Source organism: Planococcus citri, chromosome 2, assembly GCF_950023065.1.
Source record: "Planococcus citri chromosome 2, ihPlaCitr1.1, whole genome shotgun sequence".
Taxonomy (NCBI): Eukaryota; Metazoa; Arthropoda; class Insecta; order Hemiptera; family Pseudococcidae; genus Planococcus; species Planococcus citri.
The window spans coordinates 69,190,153-69,211,111 of record NC_088678.1 but is presented as its reverse complement, the minus strand read 5'-3'; the positions used below and the strand labels follow the sequence as shown (position 1 = coordinate 69,211,111).

The 20,959-nt window shown below is 38.1% G+C and overlaps 1 protein-coding gene across 4 annotated transcripts in view; it reads left to right on the top strand.

Moving 5' to 3' along the window:
- Nucleotides 1–20,959, top strand: part of DAAM (disheveled-associated activator of morphogenesis-like protein) — a 131,321-nt gene that overhangs the window by 47,922 nt on the left and 62,440 nt on the right. The window contains exon 1 of one of the 4 annotated variants that reach the window (XM_065352678.1): nt 19,796–20,312. The exons of the other annotated variants lie outside the window; for them this stretch is intronic. Within the exon in view, the coding sequence (XP_065208750.1) occupies nt 20,295–20,312 (18 nt within the window). The 5' untranslated portion in view covers nt 19,796–20,294. Of the gene's footprint in view, nt 1–19,795; nt 20,313–20,959 lie in introns of those variants that run through there. 4 annotated transcript variants of the gene reach the window in all.

Sequence of the window (20,959 nt, the reverse complement as noted above, 5' to 3'; positions counted from 1 at the left end):
TGTCTTCGTGTATTATTTCTATTAATTTGGATTTTTAGTCGCATTTTTCTTTCTTACAGGTATTTACGAAATTACCAGTTTATATTAGTTCTATTAATTCTAAGTTCGTTGATTTTTGAGTTTTGAATTACCTATTCAAATATTATTTCTACTTGTTCTATGTTATATTGATTCTGTTATTATTGCAATTTGAATAGCTGTGAGTTATGTTCCTTTTGTTGTGCCGAAGATAAAAATAAAAAAAAAAAAATGGCATGAACATTATTGTTTCATTTGTTCAATTACAGATTCAATTAATTCAATTACTTACAATGCGAAATCAACATATCTAGAAATGCATATCTCTAAGAGTAATTCCTTATATCATATCATTTCGAAAGAGAAGATTCTACTTGAGTTCTTAACCTGTAAATAATTATCATTTAATATGTTCAAGAGAATGGTGATATTACGATACGTCGTTTGAATAATAATACTGGGGATGATTGCCATTTGTTCTATTTAGCCATTTTGTACACATAGTTCCCTGATTTCATATCTTCAAAGAAGTTTCAGTTATTATTTATTATTATTTCATCGTGAACACGTAAATATTATATTTCGACTTTATTTTAACATCATACAACGTTGATATCATTAATTACCAACTCGGAGATTGTTCATTTTGCTTTGAGAATGTCCACGAGTACATTTTACCTATCCTGACAGAGTTTAACTTGTTCTATTTGGTGAGAAGGTGGAATTTGCTGAAAATGATTCGTCAAAAAGAAAATTTACTAATACACGATATTGATTCTATTGATTCTATTTATTCAAGGATGAAAATAGCATACAGACAGAAATTATCAACAAATATATCTTCTAAAATGCAATTATTCTAACAATGCTGTCTACAATAGATAAGGGATTAAATATAGAATTTGCCAGACATCTAGCGATAATCTACAGCTATCGCAGATAGCTTTCTACTCCCTTTACCCAACATTTAACAAGATATTTGCGAGATAATCCCTTCCACCGTCAGCCTTTTAGGCCATTTTTTGCACCAGGAATTTACGCAAGTACTGATTCTGTCTTCATAAGTAATTTGTTCTTTGTAAGGATTGTATGTCTTCGTTCAGTTCGTTCGTTACTCAAGCCGTTTATTTATTCGAGTTTCCAGTTATTCATTCTATAATTATAATTATTAATTCTAATTAATTTGCCAGTGCTATGGCCAACGCGGAAATTGATCATACTTGTGAGCTCTCGATAGCTGTCTGCCCTTTCTGTGACGGTTCGCTCGCTGTTCCTCCGTCCGGTGCCACTGGACCTGCGGTATTAATCACTGGTAAGGAGTGTAACCATTTGGTGCACTTGAAGTGCTTTATGATTAAGACAAAAACTCTTAAAGAGCGAAAAATACCTTGTCCGTTCAAAAAGTGCGTCGCGAATATTGATATCAAAGCGCTACGTGAGATCGTCGTTCAAAAATCACCAATCGCCGAAAGCATTCGTCTCATCATCAATAACGCTACCAGAGCTCAACTCACTGAGATGAATATCGCGATGAATAATCAGCACGAACGTAATTCCCAGCTCGCTTCCGAACTTCGACAGCTTCTACGACACAATGCAGCATTAACCGAAGAAATTCAAGAGAAAGATAAGCTGATCAAAACGTTACAAACCTCCGCTCCAGCGTCGATGCCAGCGATCGCCATTCCTGAGATAAATCTGTCCGAATCGAGCTCCGATGATGAAAAAGCTGCTGTTCCAGCCAAAATCGATTCGCCGCTGCCATCTGATTCCGGTACGTCTGCTAAACCTACGATTACAGTTGAAAAATTACGTGCAGCATTAGAAAGCTTTGTCGCCGAAAATTCCGACCCTCAGCCCTCAACATCTGGATATGTACCTCCACGTCAATGCGATCAATACTCGATTTCTTCGGCTTCATCGACCACATCAGATATCAATTTCGAAGAAGTTTTTCATCCAGTACTCCAGCCATCAGCTCCAGCTCACGTATACGAAGCAGCGCCTGTTCCAGCTCCAATTATACCTGTAAACAGAGAGAATGCACGATTAAAAATCAATAGAATTGATATAAGACCGAACCAGCCTATTACATATTATCATAAACCAACATATGGTGTATTTTCGAAGCTACGCATTCCTCAAAATGGTATCGTGACAACAGCCACATTTCACTCTTTAGTAGCGGAACTGCCTTTCTATTTAGATAGACAAATTCCGCGCGATATGGCAAATTACTGTCATGAGCCACAATTTTACTTCTATTTAGTGGCTGGAAAACTCAAGCGTTCAGATCGACGACCCGAACCTGTTTATTTTCTACAAAGTCATTGGTTAATTGGCGATGGAATTATTAATGGCATAGTCGACGATGCTGTAGCAGGAAACATTGACCTTATCAATCAGCTGCCTAACAATTTATTCATCAATCGTTCAATCTCAATTACAGATTTACAATCGAACTTGCGCAAATTTGTCGTTGTGCTACCGAAGTATATCATACTATCAATTGGACATCGCGACATTGCCGACAAACGTAAGCTGGATGATATTATTGAGGATGCAAAGCAGCTGATATGTTTTATTAAGAATACACACGTATCAAAAATCATACTTTTACCACCTATACTTACTAAGGAAAATGATCAGCTTTGCAAAGATTTTCGCGCTTGGCTCCGATACAAGGCTGTATTATTCAGTAATACACGACGAATCATCTACCTTCATGAAATTGAGACAATAATTGATAGACAGGGTCCAACCGAGAACGATCTTCCAGTACTACCGCAGAGTTTCCATCTCGAAATCTTGCTGGGATTGATTCCATATCTAGCTGATAAGCGACTACGAAAACCATACCTCAAGCGACCGAACTCTCCGAGCTTTAGAAGAGCTGAAAAACGACGTTAATGATTTGTATTAATTACCATGTATTATTGATTCTATCGATATTTTCGCAATTATCATTTTTTATAAAATAAATAAATACAGTTCGGTGATTGATAACGCTGGTTACGTCATAAAAACAAAAAAATAGCTCAATTTTCAAGCCAATCAAAAGCTAGTACTATTTTTTCACTTTTTTCTTTTTATTTTTTTTTTCCCGGCGACAAGATTTATTTTTTATTTATTATTCCAAAGAATATGTATATTATTTCTATTTTCTAGTCATTTGTTCATTTACAACGAGTACAACCTTTTAGTTCAAACCTGATTTATTATTTCTATTTATTCTATTATTTCTATTAATTTTGAAGAAATGGCTGATTTACAAGAAAATACTTATTCATATTTATTCTATGCCGCAAATGAGCAAATCAACATTTGGTACCAAAATTCTATTTTAGCCCTGTGGAATGCCAGCATTATTCATTCTAGCTGCGAAAACTCAGAAAAATTAACTCTACCTAAATTTGACTTGGGAATTTACGATATCAATTCTAATAAATTTACTCAAACACCTCGACATAGTAATTACAAATACGCCTGTGATGGAATTAATTTAATCAAATTTTCAGATATTAATTCTACTTCGTTCGAAATTAATTCTAACAAGTTGGTAGTTACGCAAGATACACGAATTCTCAGCGATTATGATTTGTTCTTTGCGTGCAAAAATATCAATCTTCAACATTTATTAATTCCTCGCTTCAAATTAGTTCAAGGCGTGCCAGGCTGCGGTAAAACTACCTACATCTTAGATAATACCCGAAGCATTGGTGATTTGGTTTTATTCCCAACGAAAGACAGTGCAGAGAATTTTCGCAGGCGCTATAATGAGAAAAATGGATTTTCAATCGATGAAAATATTTTACGACGCAATTACCGAACTATTGATTCTTATTTGATGAGCCAAAATACATCTCACTACTCCCGAATATTTATTGATGAAGCTTTCTTAATTCACTTTGGCCAAATTATATTTGCAGTAGAGAAAGCTCGAGCTTCAGAAGTAATTTTAGTAGGAGACAGACATCAAATACAGTATATTAATCGTTCGCCATTACCATCAATCCATTTTTCCTGCATTCCTGAGTATTTAATTGCGGAAATAGAATTTTTGAACATTTCATTTCGATGCACTCTTACCACCACAGCATTATTATCAGAATTTTATCAACATGGAATGCTGTCTACTTCACAAGTATACGACGAAATGAACCTGCATACCTTGAAAAATGTCAACCATTTGCCTCATTTTATTGATTCTCATTACCTAGTATTTATGCAAAACGAGAAGCAAATACTAGCCAGCAAAGGATTTCATGTAAACACCATACACGAGTACCAGGGAAAACAAGCCGAAAATATTATATTAGTTCGATTAATTCATCATCAGAATTCAATTTATGATAGCATACCACATATCATAGTGGCTTTCAGTCGGCATACCAAGAAGCTAGATTATTACACAGTAAACAATTTAGACCTACCTTCTTCACTGATTCTGCATTCACGTAAGTTGACTCTGCACGATTTCAATGCGGTATGTATTCTTCCCATTGGTACTCCTAAATAAAAAAAAAAAAATGTTACAATTAATAATGAGTTTTTACAATTTTATTCTCATACATGTAAATGAATTTTTTACATACGTTTGAATATTTCCAGTTCATTGTATTTTCAAGTTTCAACTTTTATTTACGAAAATACCTGATATTTTTTTTTTTATCTTTTCATACTGTAAATATTGTTGTTATTTTTTATTCTCTACTTTAACTACTTATGCATTTTTCACTTACTGTATTTTGTAACTTTTTATGCATTTTTCTACTTTGTATTTTTTACTCTTGAGTTTAATTTTCCATGTAACTTTCTTCTATCTTTATCCCTGGAATATCTTGATTGAGTTGTAGGGATTTCTTATTAATTCTATTACTTCCGGTACACACTTCACAAGCACGTAAATATACTACATAATTCGGGGCAGTGGGCGCGGATGATCATCATTGATTCTATTAATTCTATTGATTAGCTGATAGGTTGGGCATGCAGATTACTGATGCTGAATATGAAGATTATTGATTCTATTGATTCTGTTCTCCCGCTTCTTATTGATTTACGTACCATATTTCTCCCTTGTTCATCTGTCACCTAAATCGGGGCATTTGTAGAGGGAGAAAAAACAGCTTTTTCTGCTACCTAACTGGGAGAAAAAACATTTACTATATTGCCCAACCTGACGCGAATATTCAGCTCGCGGATACCATCATTACATGGGTATTTCCGCGATCTTATGACATAATATTCAGCCAATCATAGCCTAGAAACGCGCGCATCCGCTGCCTCTGCTGCTTGGTCCAGACTCATTTTTACCCTAAGCTCATAGTTGCTAGTTTCACTGTACAGTCAGTATCCAATGTACTGCCGAACTGCCTGGTCAGCTCTCCTAGACTCTCCGAGGCTTAGGGGGCTACCAGTGTGGATTCGGGGGTCAGAATATTCATTCTACTAATTCTATTCGTTCTATAACGCCAGTGGATGAAACTAGCCAAGTACGTGGAGCTCAGGGGTCACTATTTACGGAAGTGCCTCTTATTTACGTGTCCAATTTAATTGGATAGGGAATCTTTTCACACTGACTTGTGATACTCCCTATAATTATTAATTCTATAAAGTCAGGTGTATTGGAACTTCCGGAAGTGTATCACCATACAACAAGCAATTTTTAATTAATTCCTAGTATGGTTGGAATTAATTATATTGTCTTCCCAACTCAACACAATCCCAGGTATTTATCTTTTCTTTACCAATTTTTTATCCAAAAATACCAATCCGAGAATAGGCTACGAATTTGTAGTAATTCTCAACCTCCCTTTCCTTCTCCAATAATTACTCTCAAGAGATATCAACTTCATGTTGTTCTTTTCTCGTAATTTGAGATAATTAGATGTACTTGAAGAAGATCTGTGTTCTTATTTACGTAATTAATATTCGTTTCCCAACACTCAAATTCGTCCTATGATGATATTGGTGGCTTGGTCACTCACCCAGAGGAAATAACAAGGAGTAAATTCCCAATTTACGAGTTTTATTTATTCTGGCTCAAACCCCAACCGATATCTAGGGTTGGGCCCCCGTGAGGTTCTCGGACTGAACCAATGGTACTCAGAGGGTCCTGTTCATGTAGAGAGATTCGTTACTTTCGTGAATCCTTTCCTAGAAGCTAAGGATCGAAGTAACTAGCACCCCAGATCTGCATAATCTCCCCCTACAAATTGCTAAAATAAAAACCCATTTTTTTGCAAAAAAATCTAAAAGGTCTCATTTTTCTCCAAAAATTACCCACAAGTTTCGCTTTTTTGCAAGAAATAGTCAAAAAATTGCTTTCTTTTACTAAAATTATCAAAATCTCGCTCTACCTTGAAAACTTTCACTTGGTTGCCAAAAATTCAATTTTTGTAATTTTCTAAGATTTTTTGGTATTTTTTTATGCATTGTATAATAATGTTTTTCTGTCATTTTATCACTTTATGGCCACTAGGCAACTTTTTCGAGTTTTTTTGGTTCCTAAAATAATTTTTTTCTTGAAAAAATTTAAAACGAACATATTGATTAAAATGAGTTATATTTCGGCAGAAAATCAAAAATTTCCATACAAAACTTTTTGGCTACTTTTGAAGAATTTTGAGACCAATCTTGGGTTATTATTTTTGAGATTTTTGAAAAAATTCCTTGTAAGCAATCATGTTAGGTTACCAACTCTTTTAGGAAAAAATCAAAAATTTCAATCAAAACGTTATTCGCGAATTTTTAAAAAATTGCAGCTTTAAATTTGGTTGTTCCTTTTTGAAAAATTATCGAAGAAGAAACACTTATGTAGTTTATCAAAGTAAGTTGAAATCATATGAGAAAATCAATCATTCGACTTTGAAGAAAATTTATGTAATTTTGCGCTCAAAATTCTTCAAAAGTGTTCACAAAAGTTGTACCGGTAGGGGATGCGCCCGCAGCTTCCACCTAGAGGGAAGTTGTGTTCCTGTCGGAGTGGCAGCACTGCTTACGAGTAGTGCACTCTATCGAACTAGTTCGAGATGCGCCACTCCGAGCTTCGAGCTTTGAAAGCTCGTTAGGTATATTTTCACTGGTGCTAGCGTAAGGTAGCAAGTTCAGAGCTTCCGCTTGTAGTCGATACTACAAGTGTATTTTATTTAATAATGTGTAGTGTATTTTATTATAAATCTTCGCGTGTGTTATACCAGAGAAGTGAATAAAATATTACGAACATTTAGCAGTCTTATGATCATTTATGAGGTGTCTCAACATCGCTGCAATTTGATATCTTTCGCAAGGATATTGGGCAAGTTTAGGTTCCCTGGGCTTATTATATGCACGCTGGTCTTGGCGAAGTCTCCCTCAAAGCAAAGACGTCCCAAACCACCACATATTTGGCGCCCAAGCGTGGTTCTCTAACCCAGGGCTTTTCAAAATTGCATTTATTGCAATATTTAGGCGCAAGCAGAGACGTTTTAGTCGAAAACGAGGCACACCGCGTGTTCTCAGGCCTAGCCTACAATTGCGCTCGTAAGACGCAAATTGCAATTTATTGCATCGGAAACTTGTTTTCCATTTGAGGTTTCACCTCACAGAGACGATTCGAAGAAATCGCGAATTTTTTTTATCGTTTATTCGGAAAAATTTCGGTCCAATTTGGTCAACCAGGCGACCAATCAGTCAACCAGGCGACTGCAACAATCAACCAACGGTCAACTTGGCGACCGCAACGTTCATCAGAACAGGTACGTGAGATTTTATTCTCGAAAAAATCGCGAAAAAGTGTCGAAAATCGCGTTAGAAATAGAGCTTTCATACCAAGTTCGACAAGCTTTGGTTTGGAAAAACCGAGCACAGTTGAACAAGCTCGACACGAAAGCTCAAGGTCAAGCGCCGAACGTTGTAAAAGCTTGTACCACGTACCTGAAACAGAGAAGTTACAAGTTCGATAATGGCTACGAACAATTTGGAATATTTATCGGATGAATTTCTTGAATTATTACCTGAACGGATGCGACGACTATATGAGATGACGGCTGAAAATAATTCTCCAAATCCTGGAATTGACAATTCGCAACGATCCAGTTTTCCATCGATTAACTTGGATACACGTGTGACACAATTGCGACCTGAAATCAGAGAATATGACAGTGACGGCGTAAATCAGAGATGTTTAAATGTAAATCAGAGATGTTTAAATGAAAATCAGAATGACGGTAAAAAGCAGCTGAGACGTTCGACCAGAAATGCTGCGAAAGATGCTGATTTTCGACGCCGTGAACAACTAGGAATTCAAAAAACACCTAAATCAAAGCCACCTAAAATTAGAGATCGAAAATTATTGCGCAGCTTGCACGAGAACATTTTGGATCAGAGAAGGGAATGGCGGAGTGCTGAAATTCGGATCGATTCCCAGGAATATCAGGTGGCACTCGAGGATGGTGATTTGGATTTTCTAAAAACTGACTTAGACGAAATAGATGCGAATGGTGCCGACGAAGCTATAGCTGGAAGCAGTGCACTACTGACAGGATTCGAAAATCCTGATGCATCGATAAACCAAAATGAACTGGAATATGAACTCGAAGATGAAATAAACCGATCAGAGAGATGTTTAAAAAATATTGCTGAATCCAAAATGGCCCAAATTTGCAGTTTCGATCCTGTGAATTTTGAGAAGAAAATTGATTTGAAAATTGAGAAAAAGCCTGATGAGCAATATCCAGCACCATTGTCTCAGGACGAGTTAATTTTTCGAAAATGGGCCTATGCTGCATCTGATAATCATGATAAAAATGAAGACACCATTAGTAGTCGAGTAGTTGACTCTGAAAAGGCGATTTCAAGAACCAGAGAGGATGTAGGCCACCTATATCTCGAGCTACGCGCTCAAATGGCCAGAATGAAATTAGATCTCAGAAAAGATCACGAGAAAAAGATCAATGACCTAGGATCAGAGATGAGAACAACCTTCAGAGCCTACAGGGAAACTACTGATCGGGTACTCACCTCTCACGTGCTCATCATAAATAAAATGAAAGAGAGAAATATGTACATGAGTAACCTAATGCATCAGATCCAAATGCAGTACTTGGAAGATCAAGAAAATATGCAGATCGAAAGAGCAGAATATTTATCATGGAAAGACCATGTTGACGGTTTCGTAACAGAGCTTCATGATCCAGAAGAACCACCCTACCAGCCCCCTGTTGTGCCTACAGTTGTGCACAACATAAACAGTATCAATGCCGATAACACTGCCAGTCGCAGCAGTGTAAATCCAGGCAAAGGCGCAGATCTTTTCCGAGGAAGGAGAGGATCTAGAGATCGATCAAGGTCCCCCGCCCCCTACAGGGGCAACACTGATAATGACAGCCGCAGTAACGAGAGATGTGGCAATAACGGTAGCAGCAACAACGGCTATCGTACAAATGATAACAGACATAATCGCGATAGATCATCTTCAAGAGAATCACGATCAAACAGAGATGATAGAAACAACGATCGAGATTATCGAAATGATCGAGATAGCAGAGATTACCGAAACAACGATCGAGATAACAGAGATAATAGAAACAGCGATCGAGGCAGCCGTGATCGACGAGACAGCAGAAATGATCGAGATAACAGAGATGATCGAAATAGCGACCGAAGCAGTGATTATAACAACAACAATCGTAACAGCTTCGACGGCAGCAGTAATAGCAGTAACTATAATCGCGATAACAGAGATGATCGACGAAATGATCGACGCGATGATCGAGCGAATGATCGACACGGAAACGACGATGATCAAGAAGTGCAGATTGATCCTAGATGGATTCAGGCTGAAAATGAGCAACAAAACAAACCCCCAGAACGCAGATTAAATTATAGAATCAAGTTTGGAAATTCAAATTTCAACATAAGACCAGACAGATTACGTGAATTTGGGGTAAGATATTCGGAAGATAATAAGTACCAAGTTTACAACTTTTTGCACCGATTTGAAAGACGTATGCAGCCATACCAAGTATCCCAAAGTCAGTACTGCGATGCCCTAATGGTCCTAATTGATGATAAGCTGATTCATATGGCACCTTGGAAAGATTTGCAAGAAAATAATACTGATTATTACCAATTGAGAAAAGATTTCATCGATTGTGCTTGGGGTCCTCAGAGACAAAATGAGGCTAGAAATCACTTCAGAAATATGCCAGTGTGCAAAACATCTTCGACCACACAATGCTCAGAATTGATGATATGGCTGAAAGTGCTCAAAACAACGAATTCACCATTCGAGGATATCATTATGATGATATACTACAAAATGACACCCAGTCTCAGACCACGTTTCACTGAGATTGAATTGCAAGATATCAACATTTTCGAGAAAAGACTGAATGGAATGACTCGTGTTGAAGAGTTTGCTCAGAGACCACCTGAACCAGAAAGGCCTGCTACTCAGACTCGAAATGTGCAACAAAGGTCAGAGAATCGCCGATCCAGCTTTGGTGGCATTGATAGGCGCTCCAGTTCCTATACAGCTCGGAACAATACCAATGAAAACAAAAATGAGCGCACAACTGACAAATATAAAAAGCCAACATACGATAAAAATAAAAGTCAGCCCAAATCAGAGACTACCAAGAGCTACCAAAAAGACAGAAAGGATGAGTCTAAGTATAAAAAACCGAAGGAAAAGACACATGGTGTTAATCAAATAAACAAGGAAGAAACACCATCAGAGAATGAAAGCTCAGAGGAGCAACAATCCCCCCCTACCTCACCTGAGGGATCGATTGATTCAGCAGGATTGCCGTCGGGAAACGAGTAGCTGACGCGTGCAAATTAGCACAAGTGGAGCAATTCCATGAGCTACCACAAGAAGAGTTTGAACTCATTGGAGATTCACTCGCTGTATTTTTAGCAAATATAATACCACGACGAAGGCCTGAAATCACTCAGCCTTATCTCAAAGAACAGATCAACATCAGCGATCTGAAAACAGCCATCAGAGCAGCCACCTTTACGAAGAAAAAAGCCATTCTATCACTGGCTCAATATGAACTGAACTACTCAGACATGGCTTCGAGTGTTGTGAAAAATTATGCAAAGCAAATTGTGGAGAATTTAAAGCAGAAAGGATTTGAGAAAATTGTTTTGCTGTTTCCACTGGTAAAGCCAAAAACTTCTGCAAGTAATCCAGTATCAATGGACAAGTACTTTGCATACAGAAGAGCGCTAGAGTCACTGGAAGATGATGTTGTGTCATTTTGGTGGTCTCCTGCTGCCTTATTTTTGGACTTGAAAAGAGACTCACAAGATCAGTCTAAATGTCAATTTCGAGTTGATAAAGATTACAACATGATGCCAGTGATGCATAAATTCCATTTAAGCAGAAAAAATGGTAGATATTATCCCAGATTTGCACGCAAAACAGAGTTGTTCCAAGAGATGGATAAAATGTACAATTACGATTGGCATCAGAAGAAACCTCCTGAGAATGGCACTGAGCAACATGGCACTCAGACTGAAGAGAGTAGAGAAGTTATAACTGAGGAAGATGGCTTGCAATATGAAGTAATAAAGAAGAGAATTCTGATCGAAAAGAAGAACTCAGACATTCCTAAAAACATCGAAAAGGAAGTCACTGATGCTGTAAAGAAAATAGAGAAGTTAAAAAAGTTCATGAAACCTCAAGCGCTCCAAAAGCTACTCAACAAGATAGGAATCCCCTCCCCCCATGAGGAGGAACGAAACTTATCAGAGACGTTGCAAACACCTGTTAAATCCGCTGGGGCATCAGAGAAGTTAAAAATAACAGTCAATCACGTGACTGGGGCAACCCCTAAGCCCCCCAACACAACACGTATATCTCAAAATTCAACACATGTGCCTCAAAACACAACTCAGAGTGCACAACCGACAGCAGGAACATCGATGAATCTAATCCAGCTACCAATTACACCTAAACCACCGCTGCGCAGAGAGGAAATTGAGGCTCGAGTCAGAGAGCAAATCCTCAGAGAAAAAGACAAATTTGACACGTGTGTAGTGCCACTTACGATGGATGGCACCACCTACCCAGCGCAGCTCGATACCGGGGCAACCCCTAATGTAATATCAGAAGAAACTGCGAACATCCTGCTCAGAGATCACTATGATAGCGTTCAGTATATCATGCTGAAAAAACCTATTGTGTGCTGTTTGGCTGACGATTCAAAGGTAGAGACATACAGATATGTGATTGTGCCAAAACTCAAATTTGGAGAATGCGAGCTCAAAATTCCATTTTACATTATGAAAGGGTGTAACCAGACTTTTATAATTGGTACCAAAACCATGAAGGTACTTGGAATTAAGACTGATGTGGAAAACAAAAGAGCCACATGCTGCCCTCCAGGCCAAGAGAAGATTGAAACACTCAACTTTATGACCGAGGAAGAGTACAAGAAGAAGATTACACTCAGACGAATCAGAGTAAAGAAAAAGAGCGTTGAGCAAATTGATCACATATCCAAAAGAGCAAACACAGCTGATAAGTACCAGGAAATGGAGCCTGAAGATGTGGACGATGGTCCAGAAGTATTTTTGGAAACACTGAGATCGGATTTGGAGCAAGCTGTAAATGAAGAAACCGTTACGAAGAAACAGGCTAAAAAAGCATTTGACATACTCAAAGAATTTGCCTGTGTGTTCAGCAAGTATCCTGGAAAATGGACAGGACCGCCGATGAAATTGAGATTCAAGGATCCCAAGAATATCAAAAGATTCCATGGTCCGAAGTATACTCCATCTAACAAACAGATGCCACTCGTGAGAGAAGCTCTCAGAGTGATGATAGCCAAAAAGATCGTTGAACCTTCGACCTCACCTTACATCAATGCGCTGGTAGCAAATATCAAGAAAAATGGCGAGGTGAGATTATGCTTGAATCCTATGGAATTGAACCCTATACTCGAAAATGACTACAATGAAGCTCCATTGCTTGATAGAATTATAACAACAGACGGACGTGCCAAAATGTACTGTTGCCTCGATTTTGTGGCAGGATTTTGGCAGATGGTACTACATGAAGCATATAGGAAGTATTGTGCTTTCATAGTAGATGGAGAAGTCCACCAGTTTATAAGGGTGCCATATGGATTGAAAGTATCATCTGCATTATTTGTGAAAATGATAAATACTATCATGAAAGCAAAAAAAGGCAGAACGAAGTATGTAGACGATGTGCTACTCAAGGCAATGACTTTCGAAGAGATGATGGAATTACTAGTTGATACACTGAAAATAATCAGAGATAATGGACTCAGGCTCAATCCAAGAAAATCAAAGTTTTTCAAAAAGAGTATCAACCATCTTGGTTTTCAACTCCAGCCTGGGGCAATTTTGAAGCAAAATAAAAAGCTCCAAAAGCTCGATGAATTCAAAAAGAAGCACACCAACAAGAAAGGCGAATTCAAACTCAAAAATGAAAAAGAAGTTATGGCATTTTTGGGAATTGTTGGATTCTACAAGCGCTTCATCGCAGATTATCAGCAGCTAGCAGTGCCACTTTATGAAGTGACTCGAAAAGAAAACTTTAAGTGGGGTGAAGAGCAGCAAAATGCATTAGAGATGTTGGAAATTGAGTATCGTAAAGAATTCAAATTAGCCACCCCAATTGATGGTGCAGATTTCTACTTAGAAACGAGTTTCACCCAAGATGCCATGAATGCGGTGGCATACCAGAAAGACGAAGATGGCGTAGATCACGTTGTGCTATTTGTGAGCAACACATTTAAAGAGCACCAAAAGAAGTACACAATAATAGAGAAAGAGATGTACTCGCTCGCGAATGCATTAAAAAAACTCGAAATGTGGCTTCATGGATATACTGTGCACGTCAGAAAGGACATAATGTCAGTTGTGCACCGATTTAACACCTTGGCTCAAATACATCGCAAAGCAGCGGCGTGGATAACGCATTTTAACTGCCACAATCTTGTCTATGACCTGCCAAAAAGAGTTGGAAAATGGTGGGATAGACAGGCACCTGAACTGACACTATACAACACGAATTGGACTCATATGGTGCCACTTGGCGTTGTTTACAAAGATTTGGTTAAAGAACAGTTGATTGATTGTCTTAAGAGGCTGGACTTGTACCAAAACAGAGATGAAAATTGGTCAAAAGTCATTCGAAGACTTCAAGCAGACGAGATTGACATGACTTCTAAGCAGAGAAAAGCGAAGAAACAGCTCGAGAAAAAATATGTCATTTTGGAAGAAGAAGAAGGTGTCAAAATACTGCATCGAATCAGAGAAGATGGATCAAAAGTGCCATGCATGCCTGACGAGTTGTATAAAGATACCATAATGTACCTACATGAAGAATATGGTCATGTGGGAGCTGCCAAAATTGACTCGATATTTCGACGCATGTATTATTCGCCAAATGTGCCAAAATCTGCCAAATTAGCTACAAGCGAATGCCTCGATTGCAAACACAATAAGAACTTTGGGCAGAAAAAGAAGCTAGAGTATGCTCAAATTGAGTCTTATGGCATAGCAGATGTCTTGTCAGCTGACTTAATTGGCCAAATCGCTAACAGAGCCAAGGACCCAAAATACATGCTAGTTGTGAAGTGTGTCTTCACTGCCAAAGTGTGGCTCAAAACCCTGATTGTGGCTACTAAAGAAGAGGTCTCAAAAGTGATGAAAGAGATACTCGAAGAGATAAAGAAACTGGGGCACAAGGTGCGCAAAGTGATCACTGATAATGGTACTCAATTTGTAAGTGATACTTGGAACGATTTACTCAAGTCCTACGGTGTGAAAATCGGCCACACTACCAAGTACAATCCACAATCAAGCTTAGTGGAGAGAACAATGAGAATAATTGGCGACAGGCTGAGAGTAAAAATCAACCAATCAGCTGAGGACTTCGATTACACTCATCATGGCTGGCACAAATATGCCAAACAGGTGGAAAATGAAATAAATAATACACCTACAGAATTCGGAGTGAAGCCAAATGAAGTTTGGGGAATTCCTGATAACTTGGCTCAAGATTTGCCAGTACCTAACATTGGAATAAATGCCAAATTCGAATTGAGTAAATTACGAGAAGAGCAACGTGCCAATAATGTTCCATCTATAACGACAGAAGAAGCTCTAAAACTCAAAATGGATCCAAAAAAGCTTATTGTTGATAAAAAAGGATTTGTCTGGGTAGCTGTGGATGGAGCTTGTTCTCAAAATGGCACAGATGAAGCAATAGCGGGTATCGGAATCAGTTGGACACCTAGTGGAGACTTCAATGTTTCGGAAAGAGTTGTGCACCCAGAATACAAAAATTCGAATAATTTGGCAGAAATCATTGCGCTGATAAAAGCGATGGAAATTGCCCTAAAAAACCAGATAGAGAAGCTCAAAGTATTTTCGGATTCTAACTACTTGGTCACTGCAGTAAATCACAATTCAAAGAGATGGGTAGAAAATAACTGGAAAAACACCAACAAAAAACCAGTTCATCACAAAGCAGCATTCCAGCAGGTCATTGAACTCTCTAAAAAATTCAAGGAGTTCGAGTTGAGACATGTAAGGGCGAGAAAATACGATCATAATAATTTCGTAGCTGACAAATTGGCCAGAAAGGCTGTATATACCCAAGAAGTGGTTGATGAGAACATTGAAAATATGACCCAGCAGCAGGCTTTAGTGAATTTCATTCGCGAAAAAAGAATGCAGCAGAGAATAAATAATGAGGTCGCTTTCAATAAATTACATGGGCCCCCTACCATTTTCGAAAATGGTGAATTGGTCATGTTAACTTCTCATCGTTTGTCATCATATGAAAAAGGACTTTCAAAAAAGCTATTTCAAAAACGCTATGGTCCATATACAGTCGAACAGCATGTAGGTAGCAATTGTTACATGGTCAAAAATGTAGCTGACCCTACCGACGAGCAGATTGTTAACACTCGCCAAATGACGTCATACCTCAATAAAAACCAGTTGGAAGAGCTCAAAAATGACCTAAAGCAGAGATCAAAATTCGACAACAGAGATTTGGTGGAAAAAATCAGAGATTTTTCGAAGAAAAAAACCACAAGTCAAAATGCTGAAATGGAAGAAGAAAATACTGATGAGGAGGAGGTCGATGACCCCAGAGATCAGGAATATTTACCAAGAGGTTCGCGAAAGCAGCCTGAAAAACCCCTGGAAAAAATTCGCCAAAATTGCGAAGCAGAGAGACCTAAAAGAGATGTTACAAAACACGATGCAGAGTTCCGCCAGATAAAAAAGAGATTACGAAAAAAGCTCCCCCCCCTCCTAGAGAAAAAGCTCGAAGATTGTCTCAAACAAACGTTTCCGGACGAAGAGGAGTACAAAGAGAAGAGGGAAGCGGCGCGGGAGAGATATGAAACGCGTTCGAGAACGAAGCAGGTACCTACCAACGTTGAAAGCTCGAATTTGCGAGATAAAAATGCACCGGATGGCCTTGATAATCCTCGTAACAAAAAGAAGCGAAAAAAGACCGTGAATTTTATTCACTTAGAGATGTTGGAAAGTTTTGAACGTGCATATTTTGTGAAAGCTTTCACGAAATATCAATCCAAGGCCAAACTAAGTGAGAAATGAGCTTTTGTTACGTTCATGGCCAACTACTTTTAGCATACATGTAGCGTTAATATACTTTCATCTCCGAGTGCAACATTTTTGATGAGATTAAAAGTAAGATAATTTTAGCTATGTGAAAGTTTATCTTTAAAATCGCCATTTTGAAAAACTCATCTATTGTTATGGAATTTCCGATACACAACTGTAGCATTAGAGCTTTCATTCGTTGATTTGATGTGCTCAGATTAAGTAGTACTGTGTATTTTTCGCGATAGTTTGGGAATTAGTGCTAATTTAAGCGTTGTTATTCATTTTGTTATTAGAATTTTTTTTTCTTTTTTCAAAGTTGCACTTCGGATAAAATTTAGTCTTGTTTAATTTATGACTAGTTTTATTTTAATTTATTTTGACTAATCGTAACTATTAGTTCACATAGGTTTAGAATTTTTTGTAAATAATTGTAAATTTTTTTCTTTCCAAGAGAAGTTGAAAAATCGCGTGAGCATGTGTTGGGGAATTTTGAACGAGTAATTTTTCACAAAAAATAGAGATGTTCAAAATCCAGGTTCGATCACAGGTCGAGAAAGGCGCAAGAAGGTTTTCAATTGCGAAAAAATGAGAGAAAATCGCAATTTTTGAACTTGGAAAAATCGCAACTGGCCAGCTGTCAGTGAATAGAGCGCGATGTTCCTAGCTGTCCGTGGGAATAGCCTAATATTCCCAGCTGTGTGTGGACATAGCAACGAGCGACTAGCTGTCTGTGACGATAACGCGGCACTGAATCAACACAACACGAGAGAAAACAAACGCGACGCGATCTAAAGCTAACAAGATCACTTTGTACGCGTAAATAGAGATGTGTAAATAGGGTACTTACTGCAGCAGAGATGATAAAAAAGGATTCCGGTTCCAGCTCCGAAAACTTCCAATTTGGAAAAATGTCAGCTTGCTGATAACAGAGAGGTTGAAAAATATCGCCAACATGTTAGAGAAAATAAAATGAATCGTAACCAAGATTCAACGTACCTGTAATTTCTCTGATGCTTTCCTGGTTATCGGAGTATTTTTCCGGCATCTCTGATCAATTGGAATTACCAATGAACTTTGGATCGTTTGCCCTTGGTGAAAACAGTCATCCCCGTTTGGCTCCAGTGAGCTTATTTCGATGCTGATTGAATCCGGGAAAGTTGCTGTAGAAAGAGAAGAAAGTCCCTGTTTAGCTTAACATCAAGAAATACGATTCGGAACGCGTAATTAATTAAAAAAGTACCTGTTAATTGCTCCAGCAGAAGAGTTCATCGATCTCGTGTTGGCAAAGCTTTTGGCGCAGTTTTGGCCTTACTTCGAACCAGTTGATACGCAGCTCAGCGCGTGTTTTTTGCACAATTGTAGATTTTGATTCATTTTTTTTATTTATTTTGAATTTGTACATTTCTCTGCTTTTTATGTAAATATTTTGTGTTTGTGAATTTTGTAGCACTTTAGCAACTAAGATGTAACCTGTTTTAATATTTATATGACAAATTGTTTGCATCTAAGGTAATTTTAAGTCGCTAGTGCCGTGAAAAAACAGCAGAGATGTTTAAAAAAAAAAAAAAAAAAAAAAAAAAAAATTGGAAATTCGACTTATTGGAAGTCATGGATGGATGCCGAAGAACCTAGCTATTCAACATCTTGGAAGCTGCGGGTTCATAGAAGCGGGGCAGAGGGGCCCTACCGTCCGTTGTCCGATTGGCCAAGTTGGCTTCAATGATCCAGCATCTCCGATGTCCACGCTGTTTCAATGGAAGCGGGGCATATGTACCGGTAGGGGATGCGCCCGCAGCTTCCACCTAGAGGGAAGTTGTGTTCCTGTCGGAGTGGCAGCACTGCTTATGAGTAGTGCACTCTATCGAACTAGTTCGAGATGCGCCACTCCGAGCTTCGAGCTTTGAAAGCTCGTTAGGTATATTTTCACTGGTGCTAGCGTAAGGTAGCAAGTTCAGAGCTTCCGCTTGTAGTCGATACTACAAGTGTATTTTATTTAATAATGTGTAGTGTATTTTATTATAAATCTTCGCGTGTGTTATACCAGAGAAGTGAATAAAATATTACGAACATTTAGCAGTCTTATGATCATTTATGAGGTGTCTCAACATCGCTGCAATTTGATATCTTTCGCAAGGATATCGGGCAAGTTTAGGTTCCCTGGGCTTATTATATGCACGCTGGTCTTGGCGAAGTCTCCCTCAAAGCAAAGACGTCCCAAACCACCACAAAGTCTGATAGAAAATTTTGATCTTTTTTGAAATTTAAACCCATTTTGATACGTTGCATGGTACCTATATTTAGGTTCAGAAATTTCGTAAATCATGACCCAATTTTAGGCTCAAAATTCTTCAAAAATGCTTGAAAACCTTTTCGTTGAAATATTTGAATTTTTCGAAAAGTTTTAACCTATTTCGATAGGTCATATGACACATTTTCAAAAATTCCAATAATCAAGACCAAATTTTGGACTCAAGATTTTTCAGAAATGCTCAAAATAACATTTTCCAGAGTACAAGTCGTGAAAAAATCACGAATTTTGGTAAGTGGTCATGAAAGTCAAGGTCCATGAAGTGGGGGGGGGGCTTAAATCTGAATTGTGAAAGTCATGAAAGTCATAAAAGAGTCTTGAATTCAAAATCATTGAAAAAAAAATTTCCGCAGAAATTCCAGACAAATTCAATTTCTATTGCACTTTTTGCAATAATTTTAGTCTGAAGACATGCAACTGGGAAACCTCCGCCAGCTCCAAGTACTCCATTTTAGGATCTTTTGAGCCAATATTTTGACTTTGAAATGAGCCAAAATGTGAAAGTACCCGACTGTCTGTAAAAATGCGTGTGGCATACGGTCAATTCCGATGTCTGGGTTTTGGATTACTACTCTGCCTACGCAGCTTCCTTTTAAGGAACCGGTTCCTCGATTTAGACTCGCGTTATTATTTCTCTCAAATTCGACTCCCATCTTATTGTACGTATATCTATGTTTACAACGTATAATGTACATTTTTATATTGTTCGAATTAAATGGACTTTGGAAATGAATGAAGTGAAAAAAAAAACGTGCGTAGTTGAGGTGGTAATAAGGTATGGTACCTGTTCTCAGAGTCAGTCAAACCGTAGAAAGTGGTCAGTGTTACGTTGCGTTACCGCGTCGCGGCGCTTCTTGTGCTCGGATCGCTCGGTTGCCTGTACCTCTGCCTGTGCCTGTGGCAATCTACAAAAACCACGTTTACTTACCGCTCTACCCATACCCATGCAACCTTTCCACAAACAGCTAATTCATTTTTCAACAGGTTCGCCGCATCAGTATCGTATCGATATTTTACAAGTGCACAAGTCTCGCGTGTAATACGCTCGCTGAAAGTTGAAATGACGCGGCGCGAATAAACATGTTGCTTAAATTTACCCTCCTCGTATACATCGAATATTGATTAATCGTGATCGTGCTTCGATTGGCTCGATTTAATGAATTTTTTAACGCTATTTTAATGAATTTTATTATCGCCGATGTTAATACAATTTTGAATTTCACACTATTCGAACGGTGGTCGTGTTTTAATGAATTTATCACGCGATTGGTGTCTTGGTCATCGCTGTCGTCGTCGTTGTTGTTGTTTTTGTTGTTATTGGTTTTGTAAAGTGTAAATTTCGTTATCGCCACACAAAATGGGAAAGATACAAATGGTGAGTTCTGGTGTTATTTTTTTCGTTTTCAAAGTTTGACAATTGGGTGTCTGTACTTTTTTGTATTATTTATTTTTTCGTGTTGTCAAAATTTATGGGTTATGGTTTTGACCATGGTCTTTTTTTGTGTACTTGGTGTGCTAGAAACAGGTGCTTTGATATAATGCTAAAAGTGTTATTACTCGTATATCGTCGTAAATATTAAGTATTATTTCAAGTGCTTTTTATCGCCTCGTGTGCTGATTAAAAGTGTAGTTGTAAAATGCCCCGACTACTGATAACAGTTTCAATTGTACGTATCGAGCGTGAAATACGAGTGTACAGTACGTTATGTTATGAAATTCCATTACGAGTGTTTGGGTCACTCAATCGACCATGTAATTTTATCGCAATGAGAGAAGGTGCAGCGAAGAGGGAGGTTTTTGCAAGAATGCAGTTCGTTTTATGTTGGATGAATTTTTGGTGATTTGGTTTGTGACGGTTTCATACCTACTCTTCGAGGCGATTGAATATTGTAGAATATTATTGATAACCTGCTGAAAGGACCTGGGCATTGGGTGGGGGCGGGGGGGCTTAAATCTGAGTTATGAAAGTCATGAAAAAGTCATGAATTTTGGTAGGTGGTCGTGAAAGTCATAAAATTTATG